The sequence below is a fragment of the Balaenoptera musculus genome, chromosome 9, assembly GCF_009873245.2.
Source record: "Balaenoptera musculus isolate JJ_BM4_2016_0621 chromosome 9, mBalMus1.pri.v3, whole genome shotgun sequence".
NCBI classification, from domain to species: domain Eukaryota; kingdom Metazoa; phylum Chordata; class Mammalia; order Artiodactyla; family Balaenopteridae; genus Balaenoptera; species Balaenoptera musculus.
This window is the reverse complement of record NC_045793.1, coordinates 34,926,815-34,950,786: the sequence shown is the minus strand read 5'-3', so window position 1 is coordinate 34,950,786 and position 23,972 is coordinate 34,926,815. Positions and strand designations below refer to the sequence as shown.

Genomic DNA, 23,972 nt, shown 5'->3' with positions numbered 1-23,972 from the left:
GATAAGCAGCTACGATTTCTTGTTTTTCTGTTTTTGTTTGCTTTGTTTGTTTTTTAATCTGTTTGCTAAAAGTAAAAGAAAAAATTTCTCAGATAGCCTGAGTGTTTAAATGTGGCATCTAAACTCATTACTGTGAGAGGCCTAGAGAACTATGGCAAGAGAAGGAACAGACACATAAAAGTAATCATAGGAGACATACCTCAGTCTTATACTTTAAGTTTTGAATAACTCTGGCGGGTAGAAATCCAGACTTGAATGAGAAACAGCCCACACCTCTGAAAAGTGAGTGATAGGCAGGTCAGCTCAACTGAACAGTGCTTCCTAGTGCTAATGTACTCCTCATTCGGGGGCAGCTTTCTCCTACAGCATTCCCTGCTTCCGCTTCCAATAGTTATGTTCGTTCGGTGATGAAAGGCCTGCCTTGAATTGTAGTAAGCACAGAAACAGGTGTAGGCCCTAAGGATCCATTAATTACCTTAAGCAGCAGGGGCCGCGAGCACCAAATCCCAGGACTGAGCAATGGGAGGAGCATTTTAATTTACAAGGCAGAACATAGCTTGGGGGAGGGGGAGAAGACGGAACTCTCATCCTCATTGGAACAAGACAGCAGATACATATCAGGTTATGGGTGGCCATTGCCAGAACGAGAAAACCAAGGGTAGACCCTGACTGTGTGAAACCAGACAATTAGAACAGACCATGGGAACAGCAGGAGGAGGACAGGCCAGGACACAGAGCCAGGTGCCTGGTGTTAAAGGGGGCCCCACTTAGTGCTCCATTAAGTAGAAAGAGAACTATAGCTTCCTAAGGCATCTTTGAGCAAATAATAGTCAAAATGAATAAAAGCTTCTGTGGTTAAGGAAAAAAAAATGCAATGATTTAATGGAGATTGGAAAATAAATTCAATGCACATGCTAAAGTAGCTACCTCTCCAGAGCCAAAATATCAATGTAAGAACTAAACGCTTCCCTCCAAATAGGAAGAATATTCATTAAATCCTCAACTGTTTTATTGAAAAGCTACTATGTATATATTACTGTATTAGATGTAGAGGGACATTTGAATTAAATAGGATCCTATCCCTGAGAGAACTTGCATCAGGCAGGTGAGTTAAGATATGTATGAGCTAAGATGGGCAGTCAGCAGAATTTTTATACTAGGACTAGAAAGAGTTAAGTCTGAAAGGTATAAATTGAATATCCATTGGAGTTCAGAGGGGTTCACAAACCCCTCTGTGTGGAGTTCACAAACACACACTCTCTGATGGCCGACTGCCGAAGCCTTCATGTAGAAAGGCTTGTATTCTAAGTAGGCTTTCCTTAGGTTTAACTGGCAGGGAGGATAGTCTTGGTGAAAAGAGGGAGCAAGATGATGGAGCAAGTTTTAAAGTCTAGTTTGGCCACTAGGGCTGGGACTTGGGTAAATCAAATGCATGCCCTTGAGAATGAGTACCACCTTAAACTCTCTGTCCTTAGCACCTCACTTGCCTTATGCAAAGAGCTTAAGTAGTCTGTCTCTTTCCAAGCCTCACACATTGCTCTATATTAAAATAAATGGTCCATCTGACTTAAAACTCATGCTTTTTCTATGAAAACTTATGGCGACCCCCAAATACAAAGCTAACATATGTGGCATTGTTGAGTTGTTCTAGCGGAAGCCGAAGTGGGCGCTGGAGTCCAACAACACCAGCTTAAGTCACTTGTCCTATTCTCTACCCACTTACCCATCCTGTCTCCTCATTCCCCACCCTATGCAGGCCAATGGCCAAAGAACTTGAAGAAGCATGTTTGAAAAACTCTGCATACTTTCATTAATTTATTCAACAAAAGTTGAGCATCTAGAATGTCCCAGGAAATGTGCTATGTGGTAATGATAGAATGTTGACTACAGGAGACACAGCTCCTGTCTCTAGGTGCTTACAGTCAAGCTACAAATAAAGATCATGTAGGTTCATGGTGAAGAAATGGAGCCAGAAAGGAATCCTACGGCCCCAGTAAGAGAAAATTTGAATACTAAGTTAGTGTGGTTTGTTTAATGTCACTGGATTTCTTTTTTTTTTTTCAAGTAGGGGAGTGACAGGCTCAAACTGACACTTAGGTAGGAGTATAATCTAGCACAACCACTTAAAGTAGGAGTATATATATATAGGATGGGTTATGGCGGAGGAGGTTGAAATTAATAACTTAAAACTAGGAGTCTATCATAACAATCCAAGGGTGATATGTCTAAATTCAGGTAGTAATAACAAGGATGAATCTAAAGCATATTTGAGAAGGTGATTTTTTTAAATGACAGTCTAATTGGTAGTGACTGATTGAATGTTGAGTTCAAAGGAAGAAGTGGATCCTACATCAAAGACAGAATTGTAAAAACAGTAAAGTCAAAAGGATGAAAAGAGTTGGCTTTTAATTATATTTTGTTTTATATGTAAGAAAGTTCTAAATATTTGCCCCCTTTTTTTTACAGAGACAACTACTTCAGCTGATGTGAGATATAAACTTCTTTTCTGGAGACTCTCAGGCATTCATCAATACTAGCAAGTCATCAGTTGTCAGAGCAGATAATTTATTCAGCCAATACCAAATTATCTAGTACTTACTATGTTCCAGGCACTTTGCTCTGCTTTGATTTCCTTGTCCTCGAGGAGCACACAGTCCACTGGGGAAGAGAAGCAGTTGGCAAAGCATTCTAATATAATGTGGAAAGGCTATAATAGAGAGAATGAAGTGTCATGGCTACATTAAGGAAGAGAATATTAACCCTGCCTGAGGGAGCCTAGAAGGACTTCAATGAGGAAATAACATACACACTAGTCCTTGAAGGGTGAACAGTAGTCTAGCAGGCAGAGAATTTCATAAAAACCAACAAAAAAGGCTTTCTATACATTGAGAGAGCAACACCAAAATTATGGAAGCATGAAAGAAAATAGCATGTTTGGAGACTAATAAGGGGTTTTGTGCAGCTCCAAGTATAATACATATGGTATAGAATCTTAGAGAAAAGCTTAGAATGTTTAGTTGGGGCCAGATCATAGAGGGCTTTGCATGCTGTGTTAAGGAGGGAATTTTTAAAATTCCTACAAGAAGTAGGGAGTTAAATAAAGATGTCAGGGGTAAGAGTGTGATGATTAGAGTTTATATTAAAAAATATACCTGGCTATGATGGAGAAAGGATCAAATGTAAAAATAACTAGAAGCAGAGCGATCATTAAAGTGCTATTGTATAGCTAAATCAAGAGAGAATGAGATTACTACTAATTCATCTGAATGAATGTCCAATCTCAATTCATGTGAGCCAGGAGTCATAGTAGGTTCACCTGTCAAAGGAAGAGCATATAGAGTAAGGAAAGAAGAAGTCTGAACATTCATTACTGGTAATTTCAACTGAGGGAGAAGAGGACCAAAGAAGCACTGGAAGGGGCTTTTGGGGGAAAAAAAAGGAGAAAATAATGTCACGGTGACCAAGGGAAAAATCATATTTAAGAAGGAGAAAGCAGCAAATAACATTAAAGACCAAGGAAGATCAAGTCAAATGAAAACTAAAAATAGTCACTGGAGTTTGGGGTTTTTTTGTAATCATTTTCCAGAGTGATTTTTTGGGAAGAAGTCAAAAGGAAGCCAGATTTCAAAGGGTCTAATAATCAACGGAGAGTAAAAAGTAGAAGCTTAAAGCAGAGACCATCCTTTTAAGATGTTTTGAAGGCCTGGGGAGCACAATGGCAGTGACTGACCAAGGGCATCTGGACCTAAGGAAAGTGAATGTTTAACACGTAAGGGACTTAGAAATGTGTGTAGGACAAAGTGAAAGTAAATGGAAAGGAGTGTTGAAAATACAAAACAAAACAATTTCTTTTTAAAACTTCTTGAAAAGAAAGATTCTTGGTGTGTGTAGGCACAGAATCAAAAGCGAAGGCAAAGAAAAAGGTTTATCTTGTATTAATATGAGCTAAAGGTTTATCTAAGACAGTAGAAAGGAGACAAAGTGCCTGGCACATTGGAGGCATTCATAATTGGGACTTGAATGAATGTTAGCAAATCAGGGAGTAATGGTAAATTGAAAACTTGTTCTCCATTTTTCTCCTATGATGGTCATAGTTTCAAGATAATATGCTGAGAAAAGCAACAGAGGTATTGTAACAAATTTAAGGACAGTGCTAAATGTTTGAGGTAGTTGTTAAAGAAAATGAGAAATCTAGGTATCTTTAAAGAAAGTTTCCTGAAGATGCAGATGAAGTTAGCAGTTTTGTATTATATTGGGGCTTATCTATAGTGGCCCTGTGATTTTCGCTAATGCTATCAGGAGCCCAGCTACATACTGCCATAGATAAGAGTACTTTTGGAAAATTAAGATGACAGTTAAAGTGATTGGCAATAGGGCAATGGAGAGAGAAGAAAATTAAATCAGAAGTATTTAACTCAAACTAGAAGCATAAAAGGAGTTGAGGCTTGGGCATCACAATGAGGATAAACAAAAGACATTGTTGGCAGAATGCAATGAGTAGAGAGTAACATTATGATAAAAGTCTGTGAACAAAATAAGGTTGGGGTTTAAGAATTTTGTGATAGAAGAATTCTAGCAGAATAAAACTGCCCACAGACTTTTATTTGTTCATGTATGTGACGTTTGTTGGAACTCTACTTCTATTACTGTTAACATCTTTTTCCCCAGCAGTCCTATAAACTTCATCACATCATGTGAATGGCAAAGGAGAGTATGGGATTCTCCAGACTTATGATATAGTCCAGATTCTTTCCAGGCAGACATGATTCCCAGAAGAATCCAGAGTATTTCTTTCCAGGACTGGAATGGGTGTTACCTATAACTTGTAAGGGAAAGGATTCTGTACCAGAATTGTAATTCCATATGTTCTTCCAAATGAGTTTTGCTCTCACTTGTGTACTTCCATCTACTTTTCATCCTATCTGAAACTTCTTTTCATCCTATCTGAAATCCCACATGTCTACACCCATGCCTTTCCTTGCCTTCCACTTTTTATCTTAGGACAAATCTACTTCTCTATACCAAATAAGGTAAGAGGGAAAAAAGCACAGAAAACAAAAATAATAAAACCAAAGCTTATGTTACAAGAGAAATGCAATTGAGAATAGGGCTGTATGCAAGTACTACTTAAGGGGTCTGGAAGTCAGTTAATTCGCTTCTAGTGCTAGCTTTGCCAGTATATGTTGTCTGGCCTTTGATGGATTACCAAACCTGTTGGGACCTCAGTTTCTTTATCCTTAAAAACAGTGATTTTGCTAGCTTATCTTTAAGCTGCCTCTCCATTCAGAAATTCTATAGTAGGTTATCCATTTGCTTTTAAAAGATCAATCACAGTTGATTTTTTCATGAGTTTCTTAATGTTAGTGAAGACCTCATAAAACTTATCAGATTCCTTTTAACAAATATAATAGATGGCATTTAAAAGCTATGTTCCTTGAAGTATTTCAGTTTTTCTCATTTTATATTTTGAAGCCATATTATTAACAGTATAAAAATTTTGAATTGTTATGTGTTCCTGGGAAATTGAATCTTTTATCATTAATTATTGCTTCTCTTTATTGCTTGCAATGTCCTTTACCCTAAAGTCTACTTTGTGGGATAACAATATAGGACACTTTCTTTTGCTTAGCATTAGTTAGTATTAGTAACTACTGGTTAGTTATTCTTTTGGTTATTACTAATACAGTTGGTATCTTTTGATTTATTCTGACAGTTTTGTCTTTTAATTTCAGAATCTAGTCCACTTATATTTATTATAATAATACAATATGTATAACATATAATATATAACATTATATGTTATATAATAATATAATAAATATAATAATTAAGAAATTTGAAATTGTTTCCACCCTAATTATTTTGGGCTTTCTAATGCTCTCTTTTTCTACATCATTTTTCTCCTTTCCTGCTTTTTTTTAAAATTTGACATAGAATATTTTTTATCATTATTTGCTTGCTTCTTTGTCCCCTCCCTAGTCCCCACATATTTCCATTCCATTAGTTTGGAAACTACATACTCTACCTCTATTCTATTTGTGATTATCCCAAAAATATTAGCATGTATATTTAGCTTTACATGTCCAAAGTTAAGGTCTATCTATTCCCTCTTTCCAAACATTATAGGCCTTTAGAGTGTTTTATCTCCATACTTATATTTTTATCCAATATTTTAATTCTAACATTTAATTTTTACCAATTAGATATTGTTAGTATTGTTCTATGCCATCAAGCTTTATTTAACCTTATACTTGCTATTTTCTCTGATTACCATTCTTCTGTCACTCTGTCTTTCCTTCTTAATGATTTTTAACTTCTTCATGAAGTTCATCCTCTAGTTCTTTAGAGAGATCTGTTGATAGTAAGTTCTCTCAATTTTCCCTATCTAAAAACAGTCTTTACTTAACGCTCTTTCTTGAAAAGTAATTTTACAGGCTATACAAGTCTGTGCTCAAAATTAGATTTTCTCAGAATTTTAAAGATATTATTCCACAGCCTTCTGGCTTCCATTACACATCTACTTCAATGTCAGATATCAGTCTAATCATTGCTCCTCTGTAATTTGTCTTTGCTTTCAATCAATATTCATTTTAATTATAGTAAATCATGATTGGGGTGGCTTTTGATTTATATTTCTTATGATTAGTTGGGCTTCAAATACTGTAATTTCATAGCCATTAATTACCTCATTCAATATTGCCTTTCTCCCATTCATTCTATTCTCTATGGAACTCAAATTACATACATCTTAGAACTTCTGTTTCTACACTTCATATCTTTTAGAATGTCTTTTTGTATTTTCTATTTCATTGTTTCTTTGTGTTGATTTCTGGACAATTTCTCTAGTTCTATCTTCCAGTTTACTAATTCTCTCTTCACTTGTGACTAATGTGCTGTTTAGCTGTCCCAATCAGTTTCTAATTTCCGTTTCTATATTTGTATTTCTATGGCTTTCTTTTACAATACTGCCTTGATAATTCTGATAATGTCTTGCTCTTTAGTCACACCTGTTATTCTCTTTTCTTTAAACATTTACTAATTTTATATTTATATATGATAATTCCAGTATCTGTAGGTTTTGCTGGTCTGACATTACTATTATTGGTTCTACTAAATCTAACTCATGGTAGCTTGTTTCTGTATGTGCTTTATGATTTTTTTCCCCTAGTCTTAGTTCATATTCCTTGTAATTTTATGTATGAGAAAATTTGATGTGTCTGGGTTTTTTGCTCATTCTAGATGCCTAGGGGTACAACTAACATAAAACCACTTTTAATTAAAATGTTGAGCTTATACTTTTTTTGATGATCCAAAGATAAATTAAAAATCCAAGCCCATGTACCAATCAATTGATAGATATACAGAATGTTATTTTAAATGTTAAGATCAACCACTGGTTCTCTCTCAGAGTTATAGACTTTCATAGAGATTTAAAGTCTGACTTCCTATCTCACAGAGATTCTAGTCTTTGCTTTCAGTCCTCCACACATGAGTCATTCAAATCAAAGCTGTAGGCTGCTGGAGATTGGGAAATATTCCACAGCAGTCACAGGCTTTAGTACTGGTTTACCTCCCTGGATTTGTCATTTCTCATTATCTTTAGCCTCTAAAAATTTTCTTTTCTCTCTTAAATGCCCAGCGATGGCTCTGATAATGATGGCTCAAATCATTATCCCTTTACGTGTAAAAATCTATTCTAGTTTTACTTTTTATAAAGAAATAAGACTTTACAGATATGACAGTTTCTTCCACCATTTAATCAGAGGTCAGCAAACTATGGTCTGTGGGTCAAATATAGCCTACTGCCTACTTTTGTAAATAAAATTTTATAGGAACACATTCATGGTCATTCATTTATGAATTTCTATGGCTAATTTTGTGCTATAACATCAGAGTTGAGTAGTTGCCACAGAGCCAAAAATATTTACTGTCTACCTTTACAGAGTTTTTCAGAACCCCTGATCTAAATCATCAGCAACTTATTTATCTTACAACAAACATCTTGGACTTAATAAAACAGCAAAGTATTATTCAATCTGGGCATTCATTTACTTAATGTATGCATGTGTTCAATATAGGTTTATAATATCACTACAGCAGATTACAACTTCTTTGATGGTATGAGTTATATATCTAAAAGGTTTTAGTAGCAGATCCATCATAGAAATATACTTAATAGATGCTTTTGATTATTGTGATGATGATGGTGATGATGATGACATCCTGAATTCTCATAATTTTCTAAGCCATGACAGACATAAGAACAGATATCATTTTGTAGAGTTAAGTGTACTTGTCAAGTCATTTTGGAATGTGGTAAATCACCTTAATTGGGTACATTTTGCCTCCAGGAATCTTAACTGCTTATGTTCTCTGACACCCTAACTGATGAAACTCATTGCCATAGATTAAAGCTATGAATGTTACTCACTTTCTAACATTATAGCTTTTATTACAGGGGATTATCTTTACTATGTGTATAATATCCCATGTTCCTCCACAAAAGAAGAAATACACATTTGCATAGAAAAAAATGCAATATTCCAGTGATAGCTCTTCACTACCTATTTTTAGAGTACACATAGCCTCAGTTGTTCTGGTCCACAAAGAAAAAACAGATAATGAGATACACTTTAAGACATATATACATGTTGTTTTTGAAAAGGCTCCTGACAGAAGATAGAGATGCAGCCTGCAAAAATAAAAGAAATGGCTGAATAAAAATATTGTCACAAGGGAAAAAGAGAAATATGTTACAAAATTTTATTCCTGGGATAGGGAATACTGTACTTGGTGAGAGAAGCCAGAAGGAGTGAATGAATTAATGGTATTTGCTAGATAGAAGAAAGTGCCAAGTAAAATGAATATAGAATACTTGTAAAGTGTCCCCGATGGAGAGATAGAGTACTAGATATAAGGGACAGTTGGCATTGCTAAAACACATGAGTGACATGTCCCAGAGTAAGAAAGGAAGTGCTAGGCATAATGGCAGCTAGTGTAGAGAGCATGGACAGCAGCTTTTCTGCAGAGCAATGTTGTTCGTGGCTAGTAGTGATCTGTGGAAAATGTAAGTGAACAGTTTTGACAGAGCAGCATGTGAAAGGGAATAAACTAACCAGGATATCTGGCTGCAGCACAACTGACTAAGGGAAAAGTCTATGGGTACAAAATCAAGATGTAATCTCTTTGGAAACCAGGCAGTAAGTCTGAGAAAAAAATTCTGAGACAGAAGTGAGTAGTACAGCATTTCAATTCAATAGATTTGTATGGCAATCTTTCATTTGTGTTAGGAAAAAAAGTGTTGTAGAATGCTAATGAATTAGTTACAAAAACTTACAGTGTGCAAAACTTTGTCATTTGTTCATTTCATTTGTTTAAACTATTTTTCTCCAATTGATATGGCTGTAAATGTAAAGAGCATTTACTGAATGGGCTCCAAGCACAGAGCACGTGTGAAGGACCTAGTGGACTTAGTGGGGAGAGAGAGGTGCAGTGGAGGTGATTCTGATTGTGGGGAACAAGGTTCTAGTTTAAATAGAGCTTATAAACTCAAAGCACAGACCACTGAAAATGCACCACATTGAATATATGTGTAGTGGTCCAACATAAATAGATTTCTCAATGTTAACAGAAACATGTCAGAGGATTGCTTTGCAAATGTTAAATGCCACATCAAGGTCAATATTGCCAAGAAAATCCATGAATGCTGTTTTAAAGTGTCATTATAAAGCAAAGAAAGTAAAGTAGCTCTGGGTGTTATTAATAATAGCCCTAGGATTTGGATTCCATGGACAAGAAACATGAGATTTTTCCCAAAGGATAATTATTTTAGGAATCTCATTTTTGTCTGAAACTCACCTGTGTTTATTGACCATCAAACCTTGATACAAGGCTTATCTTTTTAAATGGCTGTTCCTAAGTGGTACTGAATGTTTGAAATACAATATCTTTGCTGGATCTGTTTGTGATTTAACATTCTTACAATATATCTTATTACAGAGGCTATTATTTTCATAAATCCTGTAAAACAATGAATAAATATTTGCAAGGAAGGTTTAATAGATGACATCAAAATGACTCAACATAGAGTATTTATAAAAAGTATGGCAAGATGCATATGGAAGAGGCTCTCAGAAGTGCTGACAATACTACTGAAGCAGATTACCTTAAAAGAAAACACATATGGTTCCATTTTGTGCCTTCTTGCTCAACTAAATATGTTTAGAGGCACAAGCTTGCAACCTGCTGAGTGAATCCTATTTTATCCATATGTGGATTATAGAACTAAAGAGAAGACAGTTAAGATTATTATTCAGTTACTTTTTCACATTTCAAGATGAAAAAGATGAGCAAATGCATGGGTTTCCCCTTTCCTTTTACAGGTTCAGGCCCCAGAATTAATTTATTTTCCTTCAATGAACTACCTACTTATACTCCTGCTTCCCAAACTTTGTGACTTTCAGGCCTCTAAAATTCAACGTCATTTTGTTTTACTATAGGACATCTCTAAATTGGGAAGAATATTTTGTGTAAAGACAAAAGCAAGGATAGCCAATTGTCACTTCACTCTCCATCTACAATTTCCCCCATCAGTATACCCTAATTTTGTCCATTCTAAAACAAATAACTCAACCCCACTTCTCACCCCAGCTACTGTCCTTCTTTCTCTCCTTCACAGTCAAAAATTTTGAGTGTATTATCTACCCTCACTTTATTAACCTCCCTACCCAAACTTTCCTTAGAACACTCCAATCTGACTTCCCTCCAAAACTGTTTTGAAAACTAACTTTGGCTTAGTCATCAATGACTTTTATGTTAAGTTTCTGTCCTCTCAATTTCTTGGTCTCTCAATTTGACTCAATACTATTGATTATTCCCTTCTTCTTGATACATTTCCTTAGCTTCCATGATGTCATAATTTCTGTTTGTTTGTTTTACTTAAAGTAAAGCATCTCCTTTGGCTCACCATTCAGAATTTAAATGTTCAGATTTCTCAGAGATCTGTCCTAGACTCTGTTATCTGCTCACCCATGCTTTTCAAAGGTATCCTGATACGCTACTCTGGCCTCAGTTTTCATCTGTAGTGACACATCTCTAGCCTAGGCTTCCTCCCTGAGCTACAGGTCAGTATAGCCTCTACCTACTGGTATCGCTACCTCCATGTCTCAAAAGAAACTTTAGGCGGAACAGGTCTAAAGTAACCCACACATCATGGCCCACCTCCTCCATCTCAGTGTATGGCATCTTCATCCTTTCAGTTGTGCAAACCAGAAACATGGAAGTAAGCCTTGACTCCTCCTGTCTCTACATCCATATCTGAAAAATCTTCAAGATTTGTCAACTTCATTTTCTGTATCTCTAGAATCCGATCATTTCTCTCCAGGTTCACTACTGCTGTTCAATTCAGGTGTTTCACCCATTGTAGCTCAAAAACATCTCTTGAATTCCACCTTCCTTTCTCAACACTCATCATCTTTTGTCATTAACTTGAACTTCTGGGATAACAAGATTCATTGCCACCAATTTTTCTCCAGGTCAAACAACCATCTACAATGCCGTCAGAGTTATTTTCTTCAACTAAAAGATAAGAAAACTATTGCCTAGTTAAGATATTTGTTTGATCCCTGTTACCAAGAGGAAAAATTCAAATTCTATAACTTAGCTGTGACTTCCATAATTTATTCCCAACCTCTGTCCAGTCTCATTTCAGAATATTACTCAACTTCATCAACTCTAATTGCAAGCCAGAGTGAAGTTCTCTGTCACTTTTCTTGAAGCCTGCCTACTCCTTGCATGATTCTTCTGGCTTTTATACTTGATGATTTCTCAGCCTTGTATGCTCCTTTTTATTCTTCCAGATACAAGTCGAATATTACCTGAAGCTGCCTTTGCCTCTGGTAGAGTTCTTTGTTCACCTTTTGTGCCTCTCTATCTCTTGATCCATACATCTGCTTTAGTATGAACTGAGCTATATTTTCAATTCTCTATTTACATGTATATCCTCCCAAAAGACTATGAGCTTCATGATGGCAAGGACTGTCTCAGTCACCTTTAGGTGCTTATCACACATAATAGGTACTCAACAAAAAGTTTTAAACTGAAGTATTAGAATATTTATAAAATCATGACATAAATAAAAGTATAAGAGCACAAATTTAAATAGGAATATTGTGATACATATATTTGAGGCCTCACTAAATTAAAAGCAAGGCCACAAGGTAGGAAATTATAAATAAATTTGATGTCAAAATCAACACCACAGAGGAAAAACAGGTTTTGGGGGGGTGACCAGCTTTAGACACTGAGTTAGCACAAAGAGAAAGAATGACTTAAGCCTAGTATATTATGAGTTACTCAGAGGTTTTTTTAAAAAAAAGACATAAAGAGGAAAGCTAGTATACGTACATATTTGTTAAGGCATATTCTAGTGGGAAATTTTGAAGGGTGGCCGCTTTTGGAAGTTCAGAACTGTATAAGCCCTTACCCCTTTACCTGGTTCCAAGTGTCTAGTCAGGTACTTCAACTGCTTCACATCTCTAAGGTACAGATCACAGAATCTGTAGTGTCCTTTCATTTTTTAATACCCTATGGGTCTCCAATACTTCCTCCAGAGCCCCAGTGCTTCTTTCAGGCATATTACTGCTTGTATATCTATTAAGGCTCTATGTTTTTTCTCATTTCTTAACATTTTTGCACATGCTTTTCCTCTGCCTAAAACTCTTCCTCTCTCTTATGTTTGAAGTGTCAATTTAGCTTCCTAGAAACTTTCCATGACTTTAAAAATTGATGCCCCTTTATGTATGACCAGAGCCCTGGTATGTCTTCACATCATAGAATGTATTACATTACTGTGTAATTACTTATTTACCTATCATTTCCTAGACTACAAGTGGAAGGATAAGTACTATATATCTTAATTGTAGTTGTCTTCCCAATGCCCAGAACTGTCCGTGGCACCTAGGAGCTCAATAAATGTGTGTTGAATGATTACTTAGGGTCCCTCAGAGAACATTTCTGTCCATAATACCATGTTATATTAGGGACCTGTCACTTCCTGCTTCTTGTGCTAAGCAGAAAGAGGCCAGACACAATCTCGTTTGTTCACTCCGTTTATTAGGGCTGTTCTCTTGCAAAATCAGACATTTCAGTCATGGCATGTTACATACTTGGATCATGCTGAAATTACTGATCCTGCGCCTTCCTTTGACATCACAATTCCCAGATTTTTGACCTGTCAAAATCATAGATATCACGGGTTTCCTGGCCTCTGCTTTGATTTTATGGTTGCTGGCTTGTCAGCTTGCTGCCAAGAACTGAGAGTCCACATTGTTTAGTTGCCTCTTTGACCTGGGGTCTTCTGGACCCTTGGCTAATTCCTCATTTACAGCAATCTCAGAAACTTTTATCCCCAATTTCATGATCTCAGACTCAAGCCGCAGTCCCTTGCCTGACTAAACCCGGCCGAAGTCCTCTTGCAAAAATGTCTCGAAAAACTGGTACCTATATATAATTACGAAAATCTGAAGAATATTGAGAGCTGAAGGATGGCTTAAAATAAACATCTAATGTAAAAAAGTGTTAATAAGATGTTTACCAGTCCTTCATTAACATGCAAAATGGAACTAGAGCAAATTAATATTTTGTTTCTATACATATGAACTTATGAGAGATAAAAATAACATTTATGTCAGAATTATGTGGGTGTTACAAAGGAAAATGTTACTATTTTAACAATGAATATTTGATTATTGTTATTATTAGTAGTAGATTATATTGTTTTATTTGGTTTGTTATGAGGCTGTAGTTGGGATAAGTGATGCACATATGAAGGCGTATGTCCAGTGCAAAGGATGGTAGGTATTTTGCCCTGAGATTATGCACCCAAGTTTGTGAACCCAAGCTGAACTTGCTAAAAGACCTGCAAGCTGGCAAAGCAACGGCAGAATGTATCTGGATCCAAGCATGATCATGGTGAATAAAACGGTATCATTCAGGTTCAGAACAGAAACTGAGGGAAAGGCTTCACAACCAACAACAGAGAAAATTTCTCAGATGATGCCCACTGAAGGAATTTCTAATCCCATAGGGAAAGGAATGGGAGTTTGTGCATTGGTCTTGTGAGGAAAGTTCTAAGAGGATAAAACAGACAATAATGTATAAGACTGGAGGGGAGTGCACACATTTGGTATTTCACGATAGGGGCAGTGAGAGAAAATGAATTGTTTGCGTAGATCCTTTTGCCTTAGGATTGCAATTGCCTGTAGCAATATTACAAAGGCTGGCTCCTTTGGTTCAAGAAAAACAAATATGGAAAAAAAAAAGCTTTTTTGCATGTCTATTTTCCTGAGAAAGCATTTCTAGAATTATTTTTTTCTTTATACATTATTCTCTAACCTTAGGTGACACTGACTCCTGGGAGACTGGTCTGGGCTGTCTTCCACTTATGTTTAGTTTATATATTTATTTTTGTCATGGAGAACTTTAGGGCCATGTCAAAAACATGTTTGCTCCTACCCCCCGAGTCAGCAAGAAAATGAATCGGGTTTTTAAAAAAATTTCCAGTTAAATACCACCTCTTTATATTCTATCCCTTCATTTATTTCCCAAACTTCGACAGAAAATAAATGAATGAATGAATATATCATTCATACATACATACATACATACAATTAGGTTCCCTTAAGTGAGTCACCTCTTTGTGGTGAACTCCTTCCGGAAATACTCTATGGACTTCTGAGGACTAATCACCCCCCAGATTACAAACATGTACAATCTCCCCACCTCAAGACACACACACACGCACACACATACATACATATACACCCTGCTTCCCTAATTATTATTTTTTTCACAATTCTTTAGTCAGGGGTCTTTATGTAATTTTTAATCATTGTATTTGGGTTCACTTTTATCAGTGAGCCAAATATATATTCTTATTGAATTCTTCAAGATCTCTACTATCAAATACATTTAAAAATTCAGTAGAAACTAACACACCATTGTAAAGCAATTATACTCCAATAAAGATGTTTAAAAAAATAAAAAATAGATTTAAAAAATTCAGTAGAACACTACAGCATCTTTTTATGAATATGCATGTATAATAGAACACCTATAGCTACTTTCGTAAAACACATATCTAAGCATATATACACCCACACCAACATAGAAAAGGCAGAGATAATTAGCATTGTTATTTATTTAGAAAAACTCCTACAAAATGTACAAAGTTAGAGACTTCAGAAGTAATAGTCACATTTGAAATTACTTGTTTATGATAAATTAATACAAGCTCAAGACCAAGTTTCTGCAGCTGTAATCAACAAACTATTGAGAATATAACACTCTTTCCAGAGTCAACATAGGTATTTCTAGTGAATCAGAGAATTGAGGCTCTTTCAGGGAAGTAATATGTAGAAGTTGAAGGAGGAGCCATAAACACTATAATCCAGAAAAAATTGAATATATAATAATTGAAGAGTAACTACAGTCTATATAATGAGTATATAACTTGACACATTGACAATACCTTCTTTTCAAGTATTAAATCTACTTAATCTATGATGAAAATAAATGAGTTACTGTACGTCTATTTATCCTGCCAATGGATAAGTTGTAAAAGAATTGAGAGGGTTAATGAAAAATTAATAATAAAAAAAGAAGGGCAAAAGATGATACAAGTAGTGTGTTGGATGAGATATAGGGTCACAGACATTTATAGAGTCAAGAGAGGAGAAGATTGAAGGGGATTTGATCACAGTCTATAAATACCTTACAAGTACTATCTGTATAAATGAAAAGAATGTGATAATTCAAAGCATCAGAAGATGGAAGGACAAGGAGCACTGATCTGAAACTAAAGAAAAAATGTTTCAGCCTTATATTAAGAAATACTTTGCAACAGTAGGAGGACTTTGCATTAGAAATAAAAATCAAGGACAATACATAAAGTTTAGAAAAGGCCTGAAAATGATGTACCTATGAGTACAGAGAATAAATCAGAAATGATAAAGGGAAGAATGGAAAACAGTGACACTCACAGGATCAGAAGATGCACTTGTTCACGATGTGTGAAATGTTAGCTGCCAATCTTTCTGTTAAATAAGATTCTCTAAGTCTCATCCTAAGAAACTATACCAAAACTTTAAAACAGTTTAAATAAATGAAAAAATTTAGCCTATATTATAACCAACTATTCTACTATACTCTGACACCCAATAATTTCCAGCTGTTGGCTATGTTCTTGCATTTGATAAAGAGCAATGCAGTTAAGTGCTGATAGCTGGAGTTTATGATCGTAGATTTACCTAGATTTTTTGACCCACACAGAGAGAGCTATACATAGCATACTCTTTATAATTGCTTTAATTATACAGGTTCAGACCCTCTCCTAAAGAAAATGTTAAATAACAGTAATTAAATAATAAAGAGATCCCTGAAAACAAACATATTTCTTTCTATACGTAATACTTTTCCACCCGAGAAAAAGGAAAACCCAATAAAAATTACATATTTCCTTTTCTTAAAAAGAACTAAACGTTAATTCTCTGATTAAATAATGAAAAATCCATTGTTGTTGATTTCAGACTGCTTTCAATCATTTGGTTTTTTCATTGCTCAAACTTCAGATTTTACCTGCTTCCTCTATCCTTTCCTCTTACAAGTGAACCTCCTACTGCCTTATCTAAAGCTCCAAAGTTTTTTAGTTTTAAGAGAGATGCTTCCAAGAGTAACAAGAGGTTTGCTGCTCCCTTGGCAAAGGGTGTAGTCAAAGATGAATAAAGGGATTATTGAGAATAAAGAAGTGCTTAGCTGGCATTAAATGAAAGGAATTTGCTGTGGACCAAATTCATTAATTCACCCACTTTAACACAAACAGACAAAAAAGAAAATTAAAGATTTTCTAATCATCTTCTATATATCAAGAGCTGAACTAAGTAGATTTAAGAGTATGAGAAAGTTCCAGCTAAAGATGATTTTGATCCAATCCAGCTATTTGGCCTGGTTCGTTTTCACTTCCCTAGTTTCCTATACATATTACTTTGCAATGCTCAATGCTTTGCAGGTGGAGAAAGTGGAGACTGGTTATCTAGGAGTTTTTGATAGGGCAAGGAATCTCTAGGATGCTAGTGTTTATACTGTTGATAAGGTTGACTACGTTTAAAGGCTGGGTAGAAAAGTAATGCAACCAGAAAGAGATGATGTCCTTAGAGAACACAATATTTAATAAGAGCACATGATAAGGAAAAAGTAGATTCAGAAGAAATTAAAAATTAGAGAAGGCGGAAATCAGAGCTGACAGTCAGAAAGAAGATTTCAGAAATTCCAAATTATAGAATTTAGAATCTGAAATCAGAATTGAGTGGTCACTGGGTTACTATTATGGAATGGAGATGCAGGTGACTGTCAGCAAGGAACGCAGAAGTTCTTAACTGGTGAAATAAAGGATTTCAATAAATGATACATTAGAGTTATGTAGATGTTTTTATGTACGTTAGGAGTTATAAACAAAACAGAAAATATCTTCATAATTTAGGTGTTCAAGTAAACTTATTTGACTTTTATGTTAAGAACATTAAAGGTCAAGTTTGCCAAATTAAATGTAATTTATTCTTCTATCAAATATTCTTTTGTAGCACATGATTAGAACTATTAGAACATCACTTGATTATTGAATTTCACTGTCTTAGGTTTAACATCAAAACATGTAGCAAATGTTTAAAAATGAATAAAACAGCTAGACTCTAAAAAACAGATGCAAAATATGTAATATTACTATATTAACTCTATGACTTCTCCTTTTGGCTCCTAGGCTCCTACTTATATATGAATACTACACATATACATATATACAGCTTTAATGACTGATGAAATAGCGTAATTTCAAATTATTTCCCTCTCCCTCCCTTCTTCCTTCCTCTCTCCTCTCTCTCTTTCTGTCTCTCAATCATCAAATTCGAAATGTTACTTAACAAGTTTAAATTAATTATGTGTCCCATACTGAAGACTGGCCTATAATATTATATCTTAAATCACATATTTTTATAAGACTTCAGTGCCTAACTAATAGAATTCTTGAAAAACCTATCAAAGTGTTTCAGAACATATGAAATATATCAATTGGACAGAAACAGTTCTTCATTATGCTTTACACACAATTTTGCTCAACTGCTTATTTTAATTAGAGCAGAACTCTAGCTTCTGCTCATTGGTTTAGCATGAGCAATAAAATGAAGTTTATTTAATTTTCTAAAGTAAGTAAAGCAGAGTAAAGTTAATTAAAAGTTAATTACAGAATAATGAATCATCTACCCTTGCTGTGCTAGTGTTGCCCAGATGATTAGATGCTGTCCTTCCTGAATACACTTCCATTCCCATAAGCTGGTATTCCCTTCATTCCATGTAAGGGTTTTCATTTGTGTACTTTAAAAGTTTATGCTGCCTTTTTCTGAAGGTGTCTTTTTCAGTAAATACACACATACATAGATGTACCTACACACACCTTCCTAGTTTCTCTCCTTTTATATGCTTTCCTCAGGCATAATTTTCATTTAGCCTTCTCATTGCCTTTTAAATTTGACAGAATATACCTATAAAATTCGTTAGTAATTGTTTCATTTCCCAGCATGGCATGTGTAGTTAACCTTGAAAGACAGATTGGACGTTAACTGTAGTGAACCCAACCTTTGCCAGTATCACAAAGGTCATGGATCTGTTCTCCCTGGTCCTGTGTCTTCAAGTAGAAGGTTTTGTACATATTGGAATTAGAATGCTTTTACTGCTCATTAATTCATCATTAAAATGATGTTAACTAATCATTCTCTATAAGGCTCTGGCGTACAGATTTCCTGGCATGAACTGCTACAGCTGGCTCCCAGCCACTTACACCTTCTTGAAAACAACAGCATTCATGTTTTTGGTAGACTTAAATCTTTTTGTCAAATTTTATTGTAAGTAGTATGTCTTATAAACTTTCATTGGGAATATAATGTGGCTTATACTGAGAGTATCTTAATTTTTATGAATGGATATATATACAGAAACACTTGAATTTCAATTTTGCAGCAGGCTTCTCATAGTATAAGAAATAATGTGCAGTGAATATTATGTATACACCTCAATCATGTGTCTTGCATCTTGACATAAATATTAAGGCATTGTAACGAATACTGTTACTTAAAATAGGGAAAGAAATGAATCAGTGTAACTTGGGATATTTACATTGATTCAATACATTCACTTTAGATATTTTTACTCCTTGACTATGTGTCCAGTCTATGTAAGCAGCTATTAGTTTTGCAAAATCATATGAGATTCAGTGGTACAAATGTGATATGAACTAACTACAAACAATTGAATTCCTGGATCCTTCTTTAAAAGTATACAGATCTTCCTTGACTTACAATGAAGTTACATCCCAATAAACCCATCCTAACTCGAAAATACTGTTAAGTCCCAAATGCATTTAATACACCTAACCTACCAAACATCATAGCTTAGCTTAGCCTACCTTTAACATGCTCAGAACAAGTAAGTTAGCCTACAGTTGGGCAAAATCATCTAACAATGCCTATTTTATAATAAAGTTTGAATATCTTGTATCATACCACATTCCACTAGCCCGAGAAAAGATCCAAATTCAAAATATGAAGAACTGTTGCTACTGATTTTGTATTGCTTTCACACCATCATCAAGTCAAAAAATCATAAGTCGAACCATGGTTAACTCGGGGACCATCTGTATTCTATATTCTACATCCATAATTTTTCAACCTTCTGCTAAAGGATACATGTAGAGGCATTTATGTTCCCACATGTTGTTAATCAGATGTTAAATAAGAAGGAAATTGATGGAAAAGATCTGAAAATAAAATTTTGAAAGGATCTTTTACACAGGGACTATGAGGAGATGGAAGAGAGGGTGCAATCATGTTTTCACAACTTCTTACTTGCTGTCATGCATTTATCTTCACTATTCTAACACTTTCCCTCATTCTTCTTTTCAGATTTTTTTCCTGCCTTTATATGTTAGTTATGCATGCAACTCCTTCACTATTATATTCTAATTTTCTGGTTCTCAATTTTCCAAACTTTAATATGATGAGAATAATGGTTCAAAAAAAGAAAACCTTTCAGTTCAGAAATGAGGACTTCTATTTCAACTATCATTTTCAAATGTTGATTCAAAACTTCATATTCAAATCCATCTTGCAAACACGGATCTTGGCTGTTCTTTACATTTGCTTATGAAAAATATGTCATATTAGAAAAGTGCCATTTTGTGAGGGGGGTTGTTCACTGTTTTTTTCTTGGCATTACAATTTTTATGGTAATGTTATTTTGATCCATTTGATTCAGATACTTCTCTTTAATAATGTCTGAAATTCTTGGTAGAGAAAAAAATAAAAGAATTCGACCCATACCATAAAGTGAATTATGGGTAGTTTACTATAACTGTGCAGAAGTAAATTATATGGAATGATGGAAATTCCCTCTTCTAGTTTTTTGGTTACAAAGGGAGATGGTCAAATGGATGCCAAAAAGTACTAAGTTTTTATAAACAGCTTCATATTGTCTTCATTCCTGGGGAGAGCTAGGTTTCAAAATGTTCCACCCTCCACAGAGACAAGTTTGTGATTAAAGACTCCAATCTTAACAATCAGAAAGCATTTCTATAAGAACACGATAGAAAAAATTGTATGGATGACAAAGCATTCTACATATATAAGGACCTATTGTTTTTGTATTATTTTTACCTCCTACCATTACTACCAATTTATACATATATTTAGAGTTCAACTTTTATTGTTATGTAATTGCTCCAGTTAATAAATAAGCAAACACCCAGTTGTTATGTCAAGAAAATCCAATTAATTTATAAACTTTATAATATGACTGGCAGGTAGTGACATCATAAAACATTTATCTTCTCTGCCTTGAACCATATGAGTCATCTATTTGGACCATAATACAGTATATACGTATGTTTGAAAGAATTTTTTATATGCTTAACCAGTTACTTTTAATGTTTTTGAATTCTTATTTATTGAATCAAAAGTTTAAACATTATAAGAAATGTAAAATTGGCAGCACCATGTGTGGAAACTATGAGAAACCATAGATGAAATAATAACGCAACAAGGGCTTATATACATAATGGGACAGAGTGTGTTTCAAAAATACACATGTATTAAATAAAATGTGTTATTATATTAATAATAATTAAGATGTCCCAGAATAGCTAGTTTATAAAAATTATTAATCATATAAAGTGAGAAAAACAAGTAAATAAGTAACTAAATTCTAAGCCAGCTAGTACAATAGGGCAGAATGTGCTTCTTTCATGTATATGTAATATAAATGAATAACGGGAAACCAACGTACATAATATGTTTGTTAACATTTTTACTCTGCTTCACTGAAAACTTTCTGCTCAATATGCTATAAGAAAACAAAAATTATGCAAAATTAGTCTCAAATGTCTTTAACTCTGCCAGCTAAATTAACCTCTGAAGGAAAATATAAATTCATAAACCACTGCCAATCTGTGAATGTTGTTTAGGGACTTGTGCAACACAGTAACACACTGAACAGATTGACAATGCAGTCCTTCTCCAATATAGTATTGGGGTGGCCAAAAAGTTCATTCGGGTTTTTCCATAATCTCTTACGGAAAGCCTGAACGAACTTTTTGGCCAATCCAATACTTGCAGAAAGAAAAAACTTGCTGGATTCGTTACCTAGTATTGACATTATGGCTTCTAGAACCCAAATAAGAATCTGTGCTGCCTGTTTCAGGCATGATGATCTCCAGTTCTGTTTGCGATAAGAGGGGCATGGCATTAGCACTTCTAAAAGGGAGATGGAAAACCAACGACTCAAATTTAAGAACACCGTGTTGCTACAAGTTGGTATATTTTCTGATGTGAAAGGAAAATCAAAAGGAGTCAGTATTGCTAAGAGAGCTCTCTAAAATGGAGCTGGGAGGCCAATGATGAAGTGTAACTTATGCATGTCTCAGCCTGGATGGGATCTGACCTTTTCACTACTTACTGTACTTAAAGAGAGCATCCAGAACATCTGCCAGAAACTCAAGATACTTATGGAACACTTAATCTAAAATAACTCATGATAATCATCCCTTAAGACAAATATTTCTTTTCTTGTATCAGAGCACAACCTCATGGCTTTTGCCTTTTTAAGCCCCTGACTCCTTCTCCCCAGAACTCTCTTTCTGGGGAAGAACAAACCTGTCTTCCAAATTCTAACTCTTAAGACTCCAAATAAACAATTTTCTTACTTGAAGACTTCTGAATTATTTTTTGGTCAACGTTGCAGACAGGAGTTTTTTTTTTTTAATCTCTTTTATTGATGTATCCCCCCGTCCTAGAACATTGCCTCATACTTACAGGCATTCAGTAAAACATTTTTTAATGAATGAATGTGAATCATTAAAATATCTCACTGAAGGAGAGAGGAGAAATACTTTCTCCCAAAAGAATAAGCATGAATGTAAAATGTACCTCTTTCTAACTATTTTGGTCTGAGTACTGCAGCTTGCAGCAAGCTAAGCCAAACTCCTAGGTCATTTCTTTTTATTTCTCTGTATACTTTTTAAAACTTTAATTGATTTACAATATTGTGTTAGTTTTAGGTATACAGCACAGTGATTCAGTTTTTTGCAGACTGTATTCCATTATAAGTTATTATAAGATATTGGGTATAATTCCCTGTGCTATACAGTAAATCCTTGTTGCTTATCTATTTTATGTACAGTCGTCTGTATCTGTTAATTCCATACCCCTAATTTTTCCCTCCCCTCTCTCTCTCCCCTTTGGTAACCATATGTTTGTTTTCTATGTCTGAGTCTGTTTCTGTTTTGTATATAGATTCATTTGTATTATTTTTCAGAGTCCACATATAAGTGATATCATATAGTATTTGTCTTTTTCTGCCTGACTTATCTCACTAAGCATAATATTCTCTAGATTCATCCACGTTGATGCAAATGGCAGTATTTCATTCTTTTTGTGGCTGAGTAATATTCCAGTCATAAAATCGTCTGTTGATGGGCACTTAGGTTGCCCCCATGTCTTGGCTATTGTAAACAGTGCTGCTATGAACACTGGGTGCATGTATCTTTTTGAGTTAGTGTTTTCATTTTTTCCAGATATATACCCAGGAGTAGAATTGCGGTATCATATGGTAGTTCTATTTTCAGTTTTTTAAGGAACCTCCAAACTGTTTTTCATAGTGGCTGCACCAATTTTACACTCCCACCAACAGTGTAGAAGGGTTCCCTTTTCTCCACACCGCCTCTAGCATTTATTATTTGTAGATATTTTGATGATAGCCATTCTGACCAGTGAGAGGTGATATCTCATTGTGGATCTTATTTGCATTTCTCTAATAATCAGTTGATGTTGAGCATCTTTTCATGTGCCTGTTAGCCATCTGTATGTCTTCTTTAGAAAAATGTCTATTCAAGTCTTCTGCCCATTTTTTGATTGGATTACTTGTTTTTTTGATATTGAGCTGTATGAGCTTTTTCTATAGTCTCGATATTAACCCCTCATCAGCTGCATCATTTGCAAAAAATTTCTCCCATTCTATAGGTTGTCTTTTCATTTTGCTGATGGTTTTCATTTGCTGTGCAAAAGCTTTAAAATTTAAATAGGTCCCATTTGTTTATTTTTGCTTTTATTAATTTTGCCTTGGGAGACCAATCTAAGAAAATATTGCTATGATTTACGTCAAAGAGTGTTTCACCTATGTTCTCTTCTAGGAGATTTATGGTTATATGGAACCACAAAAGACTCCAAATTGCCAAGCAATCCTGAAAAAAAGAACAAAGCTGGAGGTATAACCCACCCAGACTTCACTACAGTAATCAAAACATCATGGTATTGGTCCAAAAAACAGACACATTGCTCAGTGGAACAGAATAGAGAGCCTGGGAATAAACCCATTCA

At 34.8% G+C, this 23,972-nt stretch overlaps 1 protein-coding gene across 1 annotated transcript in view; it reads left to right on the top strand.

Moving 5' to 3' along the window:
* Nucleotides 1-8,985: 8,985 nt before the first annotated feature.
* LOC118900522 (anaphase-promoting complex subunit 10-like) overlaps nt 8,986-23,972 on the top strand; it is a 44,363-nt gene continuing 29,376 nt past the window's right edge. The window contains exon 1 of the mRNA XM_036862932.1: nt 8,986-9,067. Coding sequence (XP_036718827.1) covers nt 8,986-9,067 — 82 coding nt within the window. The remainder of the gene's footprint in view (nt 9,068-23,972) is intronic.